Here is a 20197-nt window from a genome sequence, read left to right as displayed (position 1 = left end):
CCCTCTCTAGGAAGCACTCCTACTCTGTGTGAATCCTTGATGTTTTCTACTCCCCTCTTACTCCTAGAATTGCAGTTTAGTGCAATAATTATTTACTGAATAATTTGTAGACCCTGATCATTTCTGAACTCAAGGAGTTTATAGTCTAATAGGGAGGTCAGACATATAAAGTGTATTATGGGCTCTTACAGAAGTGTATATATAAAGTGCAGAAGAAGAATAGAAGAGAATGTTTTTAACTCCATTCTACCATCTGCTTATGTTTATGTGTAGGATGTCTTATTTAGCCCTCATCACTGCAAAAACAGTGGTCTACTTAGGCAAATTTTCTAGGTTACTGAAGCTTAATTCTTTGCTATGTATTATATATATATATCTACATATATATATATGTAGATATATATATATAGAGATATATACTGTAGATAAATACATCTGTGCATGTTGGTCTTTATCTTTCATTCTGAAAGAATTCCATTTCACAGTCCGTAAAACTGAATTTGAGATCACTCTAGTAGTTTTCTTACAAATGCCGTATCACATCTTTAAATCTTTGTCCTAGGTTTTAGCTCGTGAGTGTACTCCCTCCCAAATTAGGTTCACTTAGGACAGTGCTCTTTCCACTTCACGTCACTTTAACACAAGTACCTTCTATTCTTCCATGAGCCAATTTCCTGCCATAAGTACAAATGCCTGAATTGGGTCTTCAAGGAGAACAATGTTGAGTTCTTATTATTTTCTTGAGACATGCTTCTTTTGTGCTATGTAGGGAAACCAACTTTGTATGGTAGCCTGACTTGTCAAGGAATTGGCCTCGATGGCATCCCAGAAGTTACAGCTTCAGAAGGATTTATTGTGAATGAAATAAATAAGGTAGGTTTTTATGTCTTCTAGATGACACCGAGTCCAAAACTGGGTAGTACCTATATATCTACTGTAAATATTTATACTGTTATTTGTATATCTGTGTTATCTTTACTTGTATAATAATCACAGTTTTTACGCCTTTGAATGTCAAAAGTTTTTTTTTTCTTTTGTAGTTACATATACTTTTAGATACTTTTAGTTACATATACTTATTCTTACTTCCCTTGTATCAGCGCTATTCAGTAGGTAAAATAATGTAAACCCCATATGTAATTTAAAACTTTCTAGGAACCACATAAAAAAGGTAAAAAGAAACAGGTGAAATTAATTTTAATAATATATTTTATTTAACCCAGTAGATCTAAAATATTATTTCAACTTATAATTAATATTAAGAAATTGTTAATGAGATATTATACATTCCGTTTTTCTTACTGAGTTCTTGAGATCCTGTGTATATTTTACATTTACCACACATCTCAATTCAGACTCTATAATTTTTTACTGAAAATACTTGATAAATGTATTTAGGTTCTATAAAATTTACAGGTGAGAACACAGATTCACATACCCAAGTAGTTCCAAATATACTTAAAAAGTTTTCCAAAAACTGAGTCAAGTATTAGTTTTTAAATTAAATTTTATTTTATTTATTTATTTATTTATTTTTTTAAATTTTTTTTTTCAACGTTTTTTATTTATTTTTGGGACAGAGAGAGACAGAGCATGAACGGGGGAGGGGCAGAGAGAGAGGGAGACACAGAATCGGAAACAGGCTCCAGGCTCTGAGCCATCAGCCCAGAGCCTGACGCGGGGCTCGAACTCACGGACCGCGAGATCGTGACCTGGTTGAAGTCGGACGCTTAACCGACTGCGCCACCCAGGCGCCCTAAATTAAATTTTAAATAAAATAAAAATGCAGCTCTTCATTTGCACTGGCCGTATTTCAAATGCTCAGTAACCTCATGTGGCCAGTATCTACCATATTGGACAGCATAGCATTTATCTGGCTAGGCTTTGATGAAGACCTACGTTAATAGTACTTAATAGTTTTTCACATTGGTCTTTGAAGTGAGTAGATGGCCAAACTAAGTACAGTAAAACCTTGGATTGCGAGTAACCTTTTCTGTGAGTATTCTGCAAGATGATTAATCATTTCTAATAAATTTTAACTTGTTAAACTAGCAATGTCTTGCAATACGAGTAGAATATGACGCCCAATATCACATAATCACAACTGAGCCAATGGTTCTTAAAATTTGCCTTGATAAATGAATGCTTTGGATTAAAAGCATGTTTCTGTAATGAGTTATGCTTGGGGTTTTACTGTATTGCAGAACCTAAGATCTGACTTTCCTTACTCATTCTGATGGCTGTAGTCAGTATGCTCTGGTGGGTAACCTGATTCCCAAAGGGGAAACCAGCCTTTCTTTTAATGTGTAATTAAATGGAGATGATATTCTACCTATAGGCTGGTTAATGGGGAGGGAGACTGCATATGAATGAAACTATAAAATATTACAAAAGTGAGTTTTTGCTTGTCATAACAATCCCATGGGATTGATATTTTAAATTCCCATTTTGCACATAAGCAAACAGATTGAGAGGTTAATTAACCCTAGTAATCAAATCTAGTTAGACTGTATGCCAGAATTGAAACCAGTTCTATAAACTTCCAAATACGAACACCAGCTTGCAAGCCTACATTTTTCCCAGGTGTTTTGCCAGCCACAGCGTCAGTTCTGATTTCCTTTCTTCCCTTCATACGTAGGCCCTGATACAATCCTTATCTCTTCCAACCTCATTGCTAATTTCTGCCAGTGTACCTGCTAGGTAAGACAGTAAGTGGTTATAGTTGAACATTCATTTGTTTCCTAATTGCCCTGAGTCACTTTGCAGTCAACTTTTGCAGTTGCTACATCATTCTATTAAACGGTAGATTATGCTTAAATACATAATCCTGGAGTATAAAAAAGTTTGACTTTGAATTTTATCTTAGCATGGAATGCTCACACTCTTCCCCCAAACCTTGCCCTGAATTTTATGTTTTGATATCCTGCAGCTTTTTGTTAAAATATTTTCATTAGGGGCGCCTGGGTGGCTCAGTCGGTTGGGCGTCCGACTTCAGCCAGGTCACGATCTCGCGGTCCGTGAGTTCGAGCCCCGCGTCAGGCTCTGGGCTGATGGCTCAGAGCCTGGAGCCTGTCTCGGATTCTGTGTCTCCCTCTCTCTCTGCCCCTCCCCCGTTCATGCTCTGTCTCTCTCTGTCTCAAAAATAAATAAACGTTAAAAAAAAAAAAAAATAAATAAATAAATAAATAAATAAAATATTTTCATTAACAGCATGATTTTCTACTGCTGATATTGGAAGGTAGCTTAACATTTCTTTTCCTCCATAGTTTGTTTACGGATTAAAGGCTGAATTGCTTGATTGATAAGTGAGAGAATACCACTGATTGGTGAAATCTTTCATATAATTAGTCTCAAAGAAGTGAAGTCTTCTGAGAGCAAACCCAGTTCTTACAGATGCCTGAACACTGAGTTCATGGAGTTCCTTGAATCCTTGCTGATAGGAATGTTTAAACCAGGAGAGTTTAGCTGACGCTTTAATTTTGGATACAGGAGGCAATTCCAAATCCAGGTCAGCTCTCTTGCTGCCGTATGGGCTTTGTCATGTGGTTAGAAGCAAAAACTAATTTAATGAAAAACCTGCGGGCAACCACATATGGATATGCTGGCTAAGAAAGTGCTGTTTGTATAGGTAGATATTCTGATGGTGTTTTTAAAGGAGTAGAATACTTGTAACAAGAGTATTTTGATTTTTAGTGATGAGAATATTATAATTTTGAAACTTTTTAAGAAAATATTTTATTTTTCATCCCTTCTATTTTAATTTTTTGTTTTTACTTGAGAGAGAGAGAGAGAGGGTGTACAAGCAGGGGAGAGGGACAGAGAGAAAGAGAGAGAGCAAGAATCTTAAGCAGGCTCCACATGCAGCACAGAGTCTGATGCGGGGCTTGATCCCACGACCCTGGGATCATGCCCTGAGCTGAAATCAAGAGTTGGGCTTTCAACCGAATGAGCCCCCCAGGCACCCCTGAAACTCTTCTTTCTAATGAACTGTGAGGACCTGTGTTTGTTGTATATAGATTAACCTTAGAAAAAGGTTTGGAAAATCTTGATTTTTGAAGACATTTTCATTGTTCAGCAGAATTTCCAGAAACTTTGAAGTACTGCTGCAAAAGCGATAACAGGTTAGGAACCATTGGGTGAGTGTGGCTCCTCAGCTTCCCTGTAGGAGATACACACTTAGATGGTGGTGCTGGTATTCTGGCAGTTAGAATAAAGGGCTGTCCTATTTGCAAGAATCCTTGAAACGTTTACCAAGCCTTTTATACCTGTATACATGCTACCTTGAAATCTTAAATGGTTACAAAGGCTGCCTTTGCAAGTTATGTCACCTGGATCTAACATCTAGTTCTAGGTGTGGTTTCCCACTATGTCACCAGTTTTCTTGCTACAACAGCTGAAAGATATGTGGTAATGACTAAGCAAAAATACATGGGGAATTAATACAGCTATGGGGCGATGAGCAGTCAGTGAACATGTGTAGTCAGTTTAAGTCCTAGGTAGGAATGAGCTGAAGTCCTGACCAGGCATACACATTGTATAAGTATACCATAATTTGCTAATTTTCTCTGGTAACTATAGATATCAGTAGTCTAACATTTTATCTAAAAGTTCTTAAAGGCGGTAAGTTTACTTTTAGACTGATTGTTTAGGCCCTAGACTTGGAATCTGGTGCTGTTTCCTCCTGTTAATCCTGTTCCTTGCCCCATTGCTAATTGAGAGTACTGGTATTAGATTTTCTCATAAAAATTAATGCTTTCATGTTTGTCATTTTTTTAAAGTGTTTTTAAGTGTTTATTTATTTTGAGAGAGAGAGCACACACATGCCTGGGAGCAGGGGAGGGGCAGAGAGAGGGAGAGAGAGAATCCCCAGCAGGCTCTTATGCTGTCTTGTGTAGAGCCCCACGCGGGTATTGATCTCGTGAACCGTGAGATCATGACCTGAGCCAAAAGCAGGAGTCAGAAGCTTGAGTGACTGAGCCACCTAAACACCCCTCGTGTTTGTCATTTGTACTTACTGTTGGTTTGTCTTCTGTGGGAGTTTACTTCACCATAAAAAGATAATGGCATCTAAGCAATACAAAATTACATTGCACCCCTTTGCAGTATAAGGGCTGCTGATCTATAGGGGAGTGGTTGTGTTGTGAGCTGGGAAAGGGCGATAAGAGCAGGTACATTTAAAAGATGAAAATTTCCTATCATCCTGATGTTTTCTTTAAGAGGCTTTAATTTCACTGGAGTAACTTTATTGATGAATTTCATCTTTCCCTCTCTATTTAGAAAAGCATTCATATTTCTTGTCCGGAGGAAAATGCATCCTCGAAGTTTTTGGCACCATACACTACTTTTTCCAGAATTCATTCCAAGAGTGTAAGTATTTTGATAAAATGAGGAGAAAATAGGGGCGCCTGGGTGACTCAGTCAGTTGAGCGGCCGACTTCAGCTCAGGTCATGATCTCACGGTCTGTGAGTTCGAGCCCCGCGTCGGGCTCTGTGCTGACAGCTCAGAGCCTGTTTCGGGTTCTGTGTCTCCCTCTCTCTGACCCTCCCCCGTTCATGCTCTGTCTCTCTCTGTCTCAAAAATAAATAAACGTAAAAAAAAAAAAAAAAGTTAAACAATGAGGAGAAAATATAATGGCATGTTATTTTTTCATTTTATCTGCTTGAGTGCTTATAGACATCCATAATTAATGTGCCTTTCATTTATTGTGCATTGTTAAGATAACACAGCTGAAGTGTGATGTTTGGCAAAACCGGTATTTGGGTCCACATAGAATATGTACATAAATCCACTCACTGTTAATCTTAGAGAAAGGAATTGTCTGAAGTTTATTTATATATGTTTTAGCAGAGCTGCTTAGTGGTTTTTGGGTAATGCTGGTAACTGTGTTTGTATAATTTGTCACTGTTCATATTTCTGTCTCATTGCCGACAAGGCAGGGACATTTTCTCAAAATTCCAAGTACAGCATATTGAGGGATAGTTTTCAGAGGTCGTTGTGATAATGCTAACTACCATGGAAGCATAAATGAGAAATATGTGGATAAACTGATTATATTAAAACCTTCCATTTCTTATTTTAAAAATAGCTAGTTTTTACCCATATTATAAAACGAACATAGATTTAGTAATGAAAATTTAGGAAATGTAAAAAAGGTGAAAAATCACTCACATTCTACTACTTAAAGATAACTAATGCGAACTTTTGGCACAAAGCCTGTATTAATAATAATTTTAGTAGTAATAGCCAACATTTGCCTACTATGTGTCTGTACCATGCTAAGCTTTATGTATTATTTTACTTGATTCTCCCTGTCTTTTCTTTAAATACTTTATCAAAATAGGTTTTTACAGTATATGCTGTTTTATAACTTGCTTTATATTCCTTAATAATATGTTATGTACGTCATTGTACGTCACCTTTTTATATATTCTGTTAAGAACTGCATAGTATTCTGCTGTATGATTTTACCACAGTTTATTTTTTCCAATCTTACTGGACTTTCAGGTATCTTTGATTTCCTGATTTCATATTTTGATAGTATACTTAGAGCTAACCCTTTACTCACAAAGATAGGAAGAAATTAGAATACATTGGTAAAACAGACTTGTCGAGTCACAGGAAATGCAAATTATAAAGCTTTTGGTATGTTTTAACTGACTTCCACTTAACTAATTTATTGAGCTAACTGTTTCTCTGCATTTCCCATATAAAACATAGTGACTGATGCTCACAGCATATTCATGATTTATGAGCTCGTTCCTGAGATCTGCATATTGTTGACACTACTGATTAAGTTGAATGCTTACCAAGGATCAGTTATAATTCCAGTTATATTGTTTCTGAAATTATGTTAATGAATTAAATATGTCCAACCAATGTAATATAAGTGTGAAAACTTTGGAAACTAAGTTGATTGCATTATAAACACTTGATAAAGGAGAGGATTTTTAAAAAACTGCTGTAATGATATGTGTAAGCAAAATAAATGCAAAGTGTTAGGGAAAAGATTTTTTTTTCTTTATAATTTATTTATTTTGAGAGCAAGAGAGAAAGGGGGAGAGAGAGAGAGAGAGAGGAGAGACAGTGGATCCCAAGAAGTCTTCATGCTGTCAGCACAGAGCTCGACTCGGGGCTCAAACTCACAAACTGTGAGGTCATGACCTGAGCTGAGGTCGGATGCTTAACCCACTGAGCCACCCAGGCACCCTCTGTTTTTAGTTTTTTTTGAGGAACCTCCATACTGTTTTTCAGAGTGGCTGCACCACTTTTCGTCCCAGTCAGCGGTGCAAGAGGGTTGCCCTTTCTCCGCATCCTCTCCAGTACCTGTTGTTACTTGTGTTACAGATTTTAGCAATTCTGACAGGTGTGAGGTGGTATCTCATTGTGGTTTTGATTTGTATTTCCCTGATAATGATGTTGAGGATAAGAGCTCTTATATTAAGGGTATTGACCTTTGCCACATATTTTTCAGATAGTTGCTTCTTATTATTGTTTATTTATGGTGTCTTTTGACATACAGATATTTAATATCTCTAGATAATAAAACCCAGCAACTTATTCCTTTATGGTAACACTTTTGGGGTCCTGCTTATGGTAGTCCATGATTTTTATATATTCACTTTGGGTGTAATGGTAAGCATAATGGGTAAGAGCACCGACTTTAGGGATAGACTCATTTGATTTGCTTCTTTGGCATTGAATGTTGGTTCTGCCACTTACTAACTGTGACCTTAGGCCAGGTACTTAACCTCTGTGTGCCACAGATGCTTTATTTGTAAAATAGGGGTAAAAGTAATATCTCATAGGGGTGTTATGAGGATTGAAACAGTTAGAATTTGGTCTGAAACATAGCAAGCACGATATAAGTGTTAAATACAATTATATAGTATTTTCTTTGAATGTTTTATTTTTTTACATTTCAAACTTTACTTTTGTTATTTAATTAAAAATTTTTTTTTAAGTAGGCTCCATGCCCAGCGTGGGGCTCAAACTCATGACCCTGAGATCAAGAGTTGCAGACTCTACCAATTGAGCCAGCCAGGTGCTCCTGTTACTTAGTTTAAAGTAGGGATCTAACTTAATTCTTTTTGAAGTGATTAGCATATCACAGCACTATAAAGTAATCCATCCTTTATCTCACTCGCTTGAATTGTCATATTTATCCAATATTTAGAATTATCCAATTCATCTGGGTTTTTTTGCCATGACTAAGAAATAGATCTTTAGCTTTAGACCCGGACCTACGTTTACATCCTGGCTCTGTTGTTTCACCTTGGCAATATTATTTAATCCCTTCTTAAACCCCAGATTTCTCAGCTGAAAAATACAAATAATACCGATCTTAGAGATTTTTGAGCATACTAGATTTGGGTAGTGTCTGTTACATGTCTGGTACATAATAGCTATTCAGTAATGTTAGTTCCCTTTCCTCTTTAACAAAAGTTTGGAGAAAGGAGACAGTTGGTATGACCTATAATCGACTCTTCAATGTTCTCTCACTTTGGAAGAACTGAGTAATTCAGATTCAACTAGTTTTTATATCAGGGAACTAGGTCCCCAGAGATATGTAACACACGTAAGGTAACAATATCCCTGTCCCTTCCAGGGACAGTATATTAACTGAGAAGATACAATAGAATATATCAAAGTTTCTCAATCATGGCACTATTGACATTTTGAGCTCAATGATTCTTTATTGTAGTGAGCTATTCCCCAAATGTGACAAGTAAAAATGTTTCCAGACATCATCAAATGTGATGAGGTAATTTGCCCACGGTTGACCACTACAATATACGAACATAGTGCTGCAGACTTACTAAAGGAGGAAGTGATAAACTTTTTGGCAGAGTTGGGATAACCTTTGAGAAGTAGGTAATTTTTTTTTTCCTTTTCTCTAGCTTACGTTATTGTAAGAATACAGTGTATAATACATATAATATAAAACATTTGTAAAAATATATATTTGTAATTAAATTAAATTTACTTTTTTTTTTTTATGAGACAATTTTTTTTTTTTTTTTAACGTTTATTTATTTTTGAGACAGAGAGAGACAGAGCATGAACAGGGGAGGAGCAGAGAGAGAGGGAGACACAGAATCTGAAACAGGCTCCAGGCTCTGAGCTGTCACCACAGAGCCCGACGCGGGGCTCGAACCCACGGACCGTGAGATCATGACCTGAGCCGAAGTCGGACGCTTAACCGACCAAGCCACCCAGGCGCCCCTACTTTTTTTTTTTTTTTTTTTTTTTTTTTTTTTTTTTTAAATTTTTTTTTCAACGTTTTTTATTTATTTTTGGGACAGAGAGAGACAGAGCATGAACGGGGGAGGGGCAGAGAGAGAGGGAGACACAGAATCAGAAACAGGCTCCAGGCTCCGAGCCATCAGCCCAGAGCCTGACGCGGGGCTCGAACTCACGGACCGCGAGATCGTGACCTGGCTGAAGTCGGACGCTTAACCGACTGCGCCACCCAGGCGCCCCTACTTTTTTTTTTTTTAAAGTAAGCTCTGTGTCCAATGTGGGGCTTGAACTCACAAGTCTGAGATCAAGGGTCATGTGCTGTATTGACTCAGCCACCCAAGTGCTCCAAATTTACTTATTTTTATTTGAGTATAGTTGAAAGAAGGTCATTTAAAAAAATTATTAATTTTTCTATTTCTTATGCTATTTCTTATTCTTTTTCTATTTCTTACTCTCCTTTTCTCTTATTTGAGTTCATCAGTAGGTAATTTATCCAATTATTAATCACCTGCTATATTCCAGGTACTTCTCTGGGCACTGAGACTATAGCAGTGAATAAAACTGTGATGTAGAGCTTACCTTCTTGGGGTGTAGAACTAGACATGATTTGTTAATGATGTGGGTGTGAGATGTGAGAGAAAATGAGGAGAAGGGAAGTTTCCAAAAATTTCCAAAGAAGTGGGTAAATAGTGGTGCCATTTACTAATGAGGTCAAGTAGTTGTATTGGTGTGGAGCAGGGAGAAATGAGAGTTCTGTTCTGAACATGTTAAGTTTGAGGTGACCACTATAAAGCCAAAAGTGGACGGATGCCTAGCTGGCAGTTGGATAGACTACCTGAGTCAGGAAAGGGGTTGCGCTTTGTTGCTTTAGGGATTAATTCTATTTCAGAGAGTGAGTAGGAGAGTGTTTAAATGTCTTTGTTTCTTGGGGCCTACAAATGAGGACTGTGGTTGCTCTTATGGATATAGGTCAGATGGCTTCACTTGCCTACCTAGTGTTGTTTAGGTACTTCATTCCTTTTTTTTTTTTTTTTTTTTTTCAATGTTTATTTTCGAGAGAGAGAGACAGAGTGCAAGTGGGGGAAAGGCAGAGAAAGAGAGGGACATACAGAATTTGAAACAGGCTCCAAGCTCTGAGCTGTCAGCACAGAGCCTTAATGCAGGGGCTTGAACTCACGAACCAAGAGATCATGACCTGAGTCGAAGTCAGATGCTTAACCAAATGGGCCACCCAGGTGCCCCTGAGGTACTTCACTCTTATTACCACACTGCTGTTGGTGGTATTTGTTGAGTTGTTACTATGTACATAGTCTATGATTGTGTTAAGAAGGTGCTGGACACGGACGCCTGGCTGGCTCAGTTGGTAGAGCATGTGATTCTTGATCTCAGGGAAGTAAGTTTGGAGCCCCACATTGGGTGCAGAGATTACTTAAAAATAAAATCTTTCAGGGGCACCTGAGTGGTTCATTTGGTTGAGTGTCCGACTCTTGATTTTGGCTCAGGTCATGGTCTCATGGTTTGTGATTGAGCCCCATGTTGGGCTCTGCACTGACAGTGCGGACCCTATCTCTCTCTTCCTCGCTTTCTGCCCCCCCCCCCCAACTGCGTGCGCACTCTCTCTCTCTCTCTCAAAATAAATAAATAAAAAGAGCACCTGAGGGGTTCAGTTGGTTAAGCATCTGACTTTGGCCCAGGTCATGATCTTATGGTTTGTGAGTTTGAGTCTCACATTGGGTGAGCTCAAGCCCCGCTTCAGGTGAACATGAGCCCCACTTCAGGTAAGCCCTGCTTTTCTCTCTCTCTCCCTCTGGCTATCTCTCTCTGCCCCTCATGGGATTCTGTCTTTCTCTCCCCCACCAGAAAAATAATAAACGTAAAAATTTTTTAATAAGTTATTTTTTAACAATATTGATTCCACTTATGTTAATTTTTTAATGTTTATTTACTTTTGAGAGAGAGAAGGAGAGAAAGAGAGAGCGAGCATGAGCGGGGAAGGGGCAGAGAGAGAGGGAGACAGAATCTGAAGCAGGTTTCAGGCTCTGAGTTGTCAGCACAGAGCCCAATGCAGAGCTCGAACTCATGGACTGCGAGATCGTGAGCTGAGCTTGGCAGACACTCAACCGACTGAGCCACCTAGGTGCCCCTCAAAAAAAATAAAAAATAAAAAATAAATAAATAAATAATTAACAAACATTAAAAAATTGGAAAAGTTATAAAAATTTTTTAAAAATCTTTCAAGGAAGTAAAAAAAAGAAAGAAAGTGCTGGACATTGTTCTGACACTTACAGAGCTTGTGTAGCTGGGGAGCCAGACATGGAGTTGAAAGAAGTTAATTGGCAATACCAGTAGTTGGGCTTAAGGCCCAAGATTAGGGTGGTAGCAGTGGTCTTGGAGAAGAAAGATAGATCTGGGAGATAGTTCTCCTGCACTAGAATGTGAAGGCAGGGCTGTCCGATTTACCTCTGTGTTGCTATTACCAGCAATAAGAAACTAGGAGCAGAATGGGATTATTATGAAGATCAAATAGTATAATGTATTTGAAAATGTTTTATAAATGATAAAACATGATATAAAGGTTAATTGTTGTCATAATCCTTAAAATTAAAGGATCCACAATTAAGTTAACAGTACTTTTATTCCAAGGAACCAAAGTAAAGAAAAGGGCACCTGGGTGGCTCAGTCAGTTAAACGTCCAGCTCTTGATTTTGGCTCAATTCATGGTTTTGTGGTCATGTGATTGAGCCCCATTAGACTCCACACTGAGCATGGAGACTGCCTGAGATTCTCTCTCCCTCTCTCTCTGCCCCTCACCCACTTGCACATATGCTCAAAGTCTCTCTCTCAAAACATGAAGGAAAAGTCTTAGATTGTGTTAGAGTTGATAGATGTATCCCTTCAGTTCTTGCCAGATTTACTCATTATGGCTCGAATGGCATAGAAAAAAGTAAAATGGAAGGTTGGATAATTTAAAGCCAAAGTCCCTACTTTCTCCTTAATAATTTAGGTCACATGGGAATCACTGTTGCCGGGAATATATCTGGGATTATATATCTTAGTCCTACATTTCTGGAATGTTTGCACCTGGGTGTTTTTTAATAAAAAGGGTATGTATGTATACATGTGTATGGTCATTGCTTATGCATGAAGTCATTGTTAATGTTGAAACTGCATAAATGAATCAGAATTTTTTGTTACTTATTCTGAAATAGACATATACACACAATTAGGATTTTACAGAGAGAATGTAAAATAGTAAATTGGAAGCATCTTTGCTTTTCCTTGAATCCTTCTGGTACATTTTAGTTGACTTTATTTTGTGTAAATAGGTTCCTAAGAATTAGGTATCTTAATTCTAAAATAGCAAATGATGGAAATGGTATGGAGATAGGAAAAACTGTTTAAAAAGCTGAAGCAGGAGACTATATAGATGATTAGAAGAACATCTTTTTGTTTTGAGAAATAAAAGGTATTGGCACTAGCCTTGTTAGGAGACAGGTGATGTCCTTTGTGCTGGGAAGTGTAGGCTTGAAGAAGTCTTGGGGGAATGTGAAACAGGGAAATCTTTAACATATTTCAAGAGAATAAGAGCATTTCATTATTTATAACACCAGTTGTTTTGTTTTTTGAATAGATAACGTGCCTGGACATTTCCAGTGGAGGCGGCCTTGGTGTGTCTTCTAGTGCTGATGGGAGCATGAAGATCTGGCAGGCTTCCAATGGCGAGCTCAGAGTAAAGGCTTTGAATATGCTTTTTGGGTCTCATGCCTGAAGGGTGGTCTGAGAAACCTTTGACTGGGTCATGGGTGGAAGAGTGGCACATTCTAAATTTGTAGGACCACTGCACTTCAGTTGACCTTTGTTCTCCCATATGTTAATCTCGGAACCATCCTCAATCTTGGTGATTTTCCAGCACAAATTGGGGCTATAACAGTGGAGGAGCCACTGTGAATGTCTAAATGGGTGGTCCCTTGGTATTAACTTCCTTCAGTGGTCAGTTTCTAAGACAAAGTAACTAGACTATTATTACTAATTATATGGCTGAGCCCCTCTAACCCATACAGAGGATTTTAAGAAGAGGTAAGAGTCCTCAAGCCTCCATGTATGTAGAAGTAGACTTAAAGATGGCTGTGAGAACCTCGGACTTCAAATCCACAACATCTGTAGCCAGAGCTACAGGAAAGGGAGTCAGCAGCTCTTAGAACACTACCTGGTATACAAATGAGCTAAAGGGTTCCTTTTTGACCCCCATAGTTCTAAAACCCAGCATGTAGGTATAGCAGGTAGATATTTCATTAACGGGACCGAGGATATAAGAGGTAAGAGAAAATCAGGGGATGGACAAGAGAACTAGCATGGAATTTTCTTTTGTTTTTCCAGAGAGTATTGGAAGGACATGTGTTTGATGTGAATTGTTGCAGGTTTTTCCCATCAGGCCTTGTGGTTCTGAGTGGGGGAATGGATGCCCAGTTGAAGATCTGGTCAGCTGAAGATGCTAGCTGTGTGGTGACCTTCAAAGGTCACAAAGGAGGTATGAAGGGTAATTTCTCCAAAAGGCTTCTCTAATGATCCCTGGAGACGAATCACCAAAAGGTAGAAACAGAAGCTAGTTATCTACAGAAACACAAATAATTCCTCCAACTGGCCATTTAAATGAGCTATTTCCTCAAGGATTAGACATTACTTTGACACTGAGTCTTGTTATTACTAACTGCCTTACACAGATAGTTGTTTTCCACAATAGACAAGTGAAAAAAAATCCTCCCCAGGAGGTCATCAGCTTGTGTGCTGGGAGAGACAGAGATGTGTGCCAACATTTTCTCATTAATCCTTTGGCTGAGGTGATAATAAAAGCTGGGTGGCAATGGCTGCATCACTAGACAACAAAGATAGAGCGTGGTACTTGTCAGGTCCCATGGATTTAAGTCACAGTTCAGATACTAAAAATGGATTAGCCATACAGCCAGTTGATATCAGGTTATAGAGACAGAGTGAGAACATTTTCCCCTTGTAACTGGTTAGTTTGTTGGAAAAAATGATAATTTAGAAATGTTTTATCCTTAATCAGAATGTTAAAAAGCTTCATGGGATCAAGCCCCACATCTGGCTCTGTGCTGACAGGGCAGAGCCTGCTTGGGATTCTCTCTCTCCCTGTCTCTGTATACCCTTCCCCTCCTCTCTCTCTCTCTCGCTCTCGCTCTCAAAATAAACATTTTTTTTTTAAAAGCAGAGGTAAGATTTGTGTATGGTTTTTTGTTTTATTTTCGTTTTGAGAGTGATGGGGGTGGGTACAGAGAGAGATGGAGGGAGGGAGGGAGGGAAGGAGGGGGAAAGAGAGAGAGAGAGAGAGAGAGAGAGAGAGAGATCGGGAGAGAAAGAGAAAATCTTAAGCAGGCTTCACACTGAGGGTTCAGTCTCACAACCATGAGATTGTGCATGATTTGAGCCCAAATCAAAAGTCAGTCGCTCAACTTACTGAGCTACCAAGGTGCCCCCATCTTTCAGTCTTCTTATACTTTCTGTCTTATGTCCAGGTTTTTTTCATTTACAAGGGGAACAACCTGAGGGAGATGGGGCTACTCTATCTTGTCCAGACTGGAAGTCACATCTTTTTGTAAAATGGGGAGATTAATCCTTTCAGTTAGTTCTCAATGGAAGCGGTAAGACCGTGATTTTCAAACTGAACTAAGCTGTCTTCTTAATTTTTATTTAAAACACATGTTTTAAAGCCAAACTTGAAGCTTCAAAACCACTGTTCTAGGATACTACACTAAGAATTAAATCCAAACCTTTTTCCATGTCTGTCTCTAAGGGCTAGTCTTTGAACCACTGGGAAGCAGGGACTCTTTTATTTATTTCTGTTTTGTAGCACTTGAACTTGCCCAGCCTGTAGTACGTATCCAGTGTGTGTTTGTGAAGGAATGGAGTCATTATGCAGATCCATCTTCTCTGCCCTGTAATTCCTTTTCTACCCACTCCATCACAGGGTCATTTTTTTTTTTTTTTTCCTTGCCAGGTATTCTGGATACAGCCATTGTTGATCGGGGCAGGAATGTGGTGTCTGGTTCTCGAGACGGAACAGCACGACTTTGGGATTGTGGGCGCTCAGCCTGTCTGGGAGTCATCGCAGACTGTGGTTCTTCCATCAATGGAGTGGCTGTGGGTGCTGCTGACAACTCCATAAATCTTGGCTCCCCTGAGCAGATGCCCAGTAAGTTGATAATGATATGTTGAGCTTATTTTGTTACCTTAGGCACCTTCAGTGTTTGCCTTAGTTCCTCCTTCCTCATCCTTTCCTGGTCTTTGGCTGGTATTTGATTATTCTCACCATAAGGTTAATATTTATTGCGTACCTACTATGTTCCTGTTGCTTTGGAATCTACAAAAGAAGTATATGTCATTGTTAACTACATTTGAGTGAGTACAGTCTAGCTTAGCAGACGAGACTGATGCCTATAAAATAGAACAAGATGGGGGGGAGGAATAGGGGCAGTTCACATTAAGACGGTTTGGAGGTAAAATTGACTTGGGTAGAAAGATATGCATGGCCAGGGCAGAGGTTTGATTAAGAGTAGTAGTAGTGGGGGGCCCCTGGCTGGCTCAGTTGATAGAGCATGTGACTCTTGACCTCAGAGTTGTAAGTTCGAGCCCCATGTTAGGTGTAGAGATTACTTAAAAAAATCTTTAGGGGCGCCTGGCTGGCTTAGTGGAACGTGCAACTCTTGATCTTGGGGTTGTGGGTTCAAGCTCCACATTGGGTGTAGAGATTACTTAAAAATTAATTTTTTTTAAGTTTTTATTTTTATTTTTGAGAGAGAGAGAGAGAGCAAGCATGCTCAGGGGAGAGGCAGAGAGGGGAAGGCAAAGAATCCCAAACAGGCTTAGGTTATGATCTCATGGTTCAGTTTGTGAGATTGAGCTCTAGGTCTAATGTATAGACCTCTTTCCTGAGTTTCAGACTCTTTAGATGTCTGATAGACAGCTCAAACTTAACCTTACCTAGCATGGAATATTTTATTTCCCTCCACCCCAAATCTGTATTTTGTCCCGTCTCAGTAAATGGCACTACCATCTACCTATTTGAATGATCATCCACAATCCATCCCACCTTTTCTCATGTCCTATGTTAGCAGACTCTGTCATCTCTACCTACAGTCTACAGATTGTTTCTGATTTTTCCACCTGCCCTCTTCTTCTCCCTTCCTCCTAGCATCGTGTTCTGGTCTGTCATCATCTGTTGCCTGTACTCATCTCCTGTAATCCATTCTCCTGAGAGCAACTTTTGTGGTCATTTAAAAAAACATAAGTTATGTCTCTCTCCTTTGTTCCTACTCTCCTCCAGTAGCCTCCTTTTATACATATATTAAAATCCTAGCCCCTTCTTTGACTTATCACAAACCCTTACACTTTCTAACCTCGTTCCTCTCTAGCCTCATGTCATACTGCCCTCTGCCAGACCCACCACGTTCCAGCCACAGGCCTTCTGTCTGTTCTTTCATCACTACAAACTTTGCCAGCCTCTTGGTCTCTGCCTTGTTCTTCCCTTAGTCTGGAATGTACTTCCAAAAGTTCTTTGCATGACTACCTTTTGGTTACCATTCAGGTCTCAGTTGAAAAATGGCCTCCCTGGAGTTTTTTTAAAGTTGAAGTTTAAATTTAAAGTTACCTTCCTCACTCTCCTTCCACTGTCTACTCACTTTTGATCAACTTTTCTGTTTTGTTTCCTTTGTGGAACTCATCACTGTCTGAAAATATCCTATTTGTTTATTTACCTACTCCACTATTTCCTCTTTCCACTAGAATTCTTGAGAGTAAGGACCTTGTCTGTTTATATATTACTGTTACTATGTTATTATTTGTGTATGCTATTTGTATATTACTAGGATAGTGTCTGATATGTAGTAGACCCTCAATAAAGATTTGTTTAGTGAATGAATAAATTTCATTGACTACAGACCATAAGAGCCTTGAGGGCAGAGACTATTTTGTTCAGATTAACTTATTTATTTATTAAGTAATCTCTACCCCCAACATGGGGCTCCAACTTATATGGCCAAGATCAAAAGTTGCATGCGCTACTGACTGAGCCAGCCAGGCACCCCAAAAGTCACTCTTTTTAAAATGTCAGTTCTGTGAATTTTGACATATGTGTACAGTCATATAAACAATATCAAAAGTCCAGATACAGAACATAATTGTTTTTTTTTTTAATTTTTTTTTTTAACATTTATTTATTTTTGAGACAGAGAGAGACAGAGCATGAACAGGGGAGGGTCAGAGAGAGAGGGAGACACAGAATCTGAAACAGGCTCCAGGCTCTGAGCTGTCAGCACAGAGCCCGACGTGGGGCTCGAACTCACGGACCGTGAGATCATGACCTGAGCCGAAGTCGGACGCTTAACCAACCAAGCCACCCAGGCGCCCCCATAATTGTTTTTTTAAGTTAGTAAGTTAATCACTAACAGTAATTCAGTAGACAGCCATCAGTATCTGCTTTCTGGGCACAGCCAACTGATCAGCTTTGCCCACTGTTAACTTGGCTCATCTGTCATGCAGGTGAACGGGAGGTTGGAACAGAGTCGAAAATGCTGCTGTTGGCACGGGAAGATAAGAAACTTCAGTGCTTGGGACTGCAGAGCAGGCAGCCGGCAAGTGGTTCCTCTAAGACTTTTGAACTCTGGCGCAACCTGGGTCACTCTGATTTTTGAAAGGCTGTTTTGGAAACATTTCTGTTTGCTCCCTGTGTTCACCTTTTGAGGAAGCTGCAGGAGTAAGGAACAGTAAAGTGTAATGATTAAGAACAGAGGTTTTGGGTTAAGGGCAACATTCACATCGTAGCTCCTCCACAATGGCTGTGACATTGAACAGGTTACTTAACTGAGCCTCAGTTTCCTTGTCACCAAACTAGGCATAGTAGTACTCACCTTCTAGGGTTATGTGATAAGGATTAAATGCTCTACTGCACTGTGAGCTTTGTTTAGTCACTTTCTCTCTGGGCCTTAGTATGCTATATATAAAATGATGAGGTTGTGTAGATTCCCTTCTGTGTCCAAAGTAATGTGAAGAAATTCTGAGTAAAGGACTCATACGTTCAGGGCTTTTGATCAAGTAATGGCCAGAATGTCTTTTATGGAAGAATTAGTTTAGTTTTCTTCCTTCAGGCTCTGAGGTTTTGCTGGGCAGGACTGCTCTTCATTAAGCTCTGAGTTCCCTGGGATTCAACTTTTAAAGTTTCTTTCCAGTTCCTATCAACATCACCCAAACAACTTTAATGATTTGGTTTGGCCACAGGTTTTTTTGTTTTTTGTTTTTAATGTTTATTTATTTTTGAGAAAAAGAAACAGAGCGTGGCGGGGTAGGGGGGCGGGTTGCAGAGAGAGAAGCGGTCTCCAGGCTCAGAGCTGTTGGTACAGAGCCTAATGCAGGGCTCGAACTCACGAACCATGAGATCAAGACCTGAGCCAAAGTCAGACACCTAACTGACTGAGCCACCCAGACACCCCCAGGTTTTGTATTTCATTTCTTCTCATTACTTCATTGTGCTAGTGATGTTTCCATTTTCAGAAATGACGTTCCAGGAACATCACTCTTTTTTATCATATTGCTTTTGCACTCTGAATTTCCATGTTGACTTTTCCTTCCAATGAGAAATCACAGGTTTTGTTTGCTTGGCTGGGTTTGTTTCTTTCTTCCTTTTTAGAACATTTGAAGGAGAAATGATCACATTGAACTAATAGTACAGAATACATAAAAATCTTTTAATTTCTTTTTTCAGGCACATGGGGAGAATTATAATTTTTTATTTTTTATTTTTATTTTTTAGCATTTTTTTGAGAGAGAGAGTGAGTGAGTGAGTGAGCAGGGGAGGGGCAGATAGGGAGAGAGAGAATCTCAAGCAGTCTCCATGCCCAGTGCTGAGCCCAACATGGGGCTCGATCCCACAACTGTGAGACCGTGACCTGAGCCAAAACCAAGAATCGGACACCCAACCAACTGAGCCACCCGCGTGCCCCTGTAATTCTTTAGGTTGCCACTTCATTTAAGCTTGTTTCTTTTCCTACATAGTGTCTCCCTTCAAAAGGTTGTTAGAAGTGACACGAAGCAAAATTTAAATGTGTGAATTTCAAGTGTTTCTCAAATGGAAGGTTCTAATGAAAAGCAGGAGAAGAAGGATTTGGGGTATTGAGGATCCTATGAGTCAATGTATTGAGGGGTAATAGTTTGAAAACTGCCACCTTAGGGTATGGTATTACATAAACTGCTGAAGTACTCAGGGAGCCTCAGGTTCCTGAAATCACGAGAGTTGTTCCTCCTCCATTGTTGGTGAATTTAGATCGAGAATATTAAAAGGGAGAAGAAAGAAAATTTCTCTAAAAATAGGAGAATTTTCTTTTTTTGGTGGCTGTTTATTCCTGAAAACAAATTAATCTTTAAACAGCAGTTTTGGCTCCTGCTTGTTCCCAGGTGTTCCTCTTTGTTGGCTCAGATGCCTTCAACTGCTGCACTTTTCTCTCTGGCTTCTTGTTATTGGCTGGGACACAAGATGGAAACATTTATCAGCTGGACGTGAGGAGTCCGAGGTGAGTCACCACTCATTTGCATGATGCGGGTCTTCTTACAGAGTGGAAATTTTTATTAGCTTTAACATTGATTTAGGATAGCATGGAGATGACTGTTGAATCAAGGGTGTATTTTTCCATTTATAAAGGTTTTCCGGTTTGAGTTGTCTGATTGTTCTTATTATTCCTGGAATCATATTAAAAGGTAATTTGATTCATGCTGTCATGATTGTTCTATTGTAGTGATTACTGTGGAATCTAAGCTTAAATAATGAACTAACATTTCACTTAAATGATTGTGTAGAACTTGTAATTTTAAGGAGCTCAGTATTTTTCTCAGTGGTATTAAATCTGGGTTGGCCTAAGATTGATCATTTTTAGTTCATGCAAGCCAGCTGTG

The 20197-nt window shown here is 39.1% G+C and overlaps 1 protein-coding gene across 5 annotated transcripts in view; it reads left to right on the top strand.

Moving 5' to 3' along the window:
* PAAF1 (proteasomal ATPase associated factor 1) overlaps window positions 1–20197 on the top strand; it is a 39771-nt gene that overhangs the window by 6339 nt on the left and 13235 nt on the right. For 2 of the 5 annotated variants that reach the window (XM_058687798.1, XM_058687796.1), the window contains exons 3-9: window positions 770–873; window positions 5278–5367; window positions 12873–12971; window positions 13619–13769; window positions 15255–15449; window positions 17795–17886; window positions 19703–19818. In XM_058687798.1, coding sequence (XP_058543781.1) covers window positions 770–873; window positions 5278–5367; window positions 12873–12971; window positions 13619–13769; window positions 15255–15449; window positions 17795–17886; window positions 19703–19818 — 847 coding nt within the window. Of the gene's footprint in view, window positions 1–769; window positions 874–5277; window positions 5368–12245; window positions 12346–12872; window positions 12972–13618; window positions 13770–15254; window positions 15450–17794; window positions 17887–19702; window positions 19819–19946; window positions 20003–20197 lie in introns of those variants that run through there. The other 3 variants (XR_009249692.1, XM_058687797.1, XM_058687799.1) reach the window with 3 other exon arrangements.

This window comes from Neofelis nebulosa, chromosome 10 (assembly GCF_028018385.1).
Source record: "Neofelis nebulosa isolate mNeoNeb1 chromosome 10, mNeoNeb1.pri, whole genome shotgun sequence".
NCBI lineage: Eukaryota > Metazoa > Chordata > Mammalia > Carnivora > Felidae > Neofelis > Neofelis nebulosa.
The sequence above is the reverse complement of the archived record's forward strand: the minus strand, read 5'-3'. Positions and strand labels throughout refer to the sequence as shown.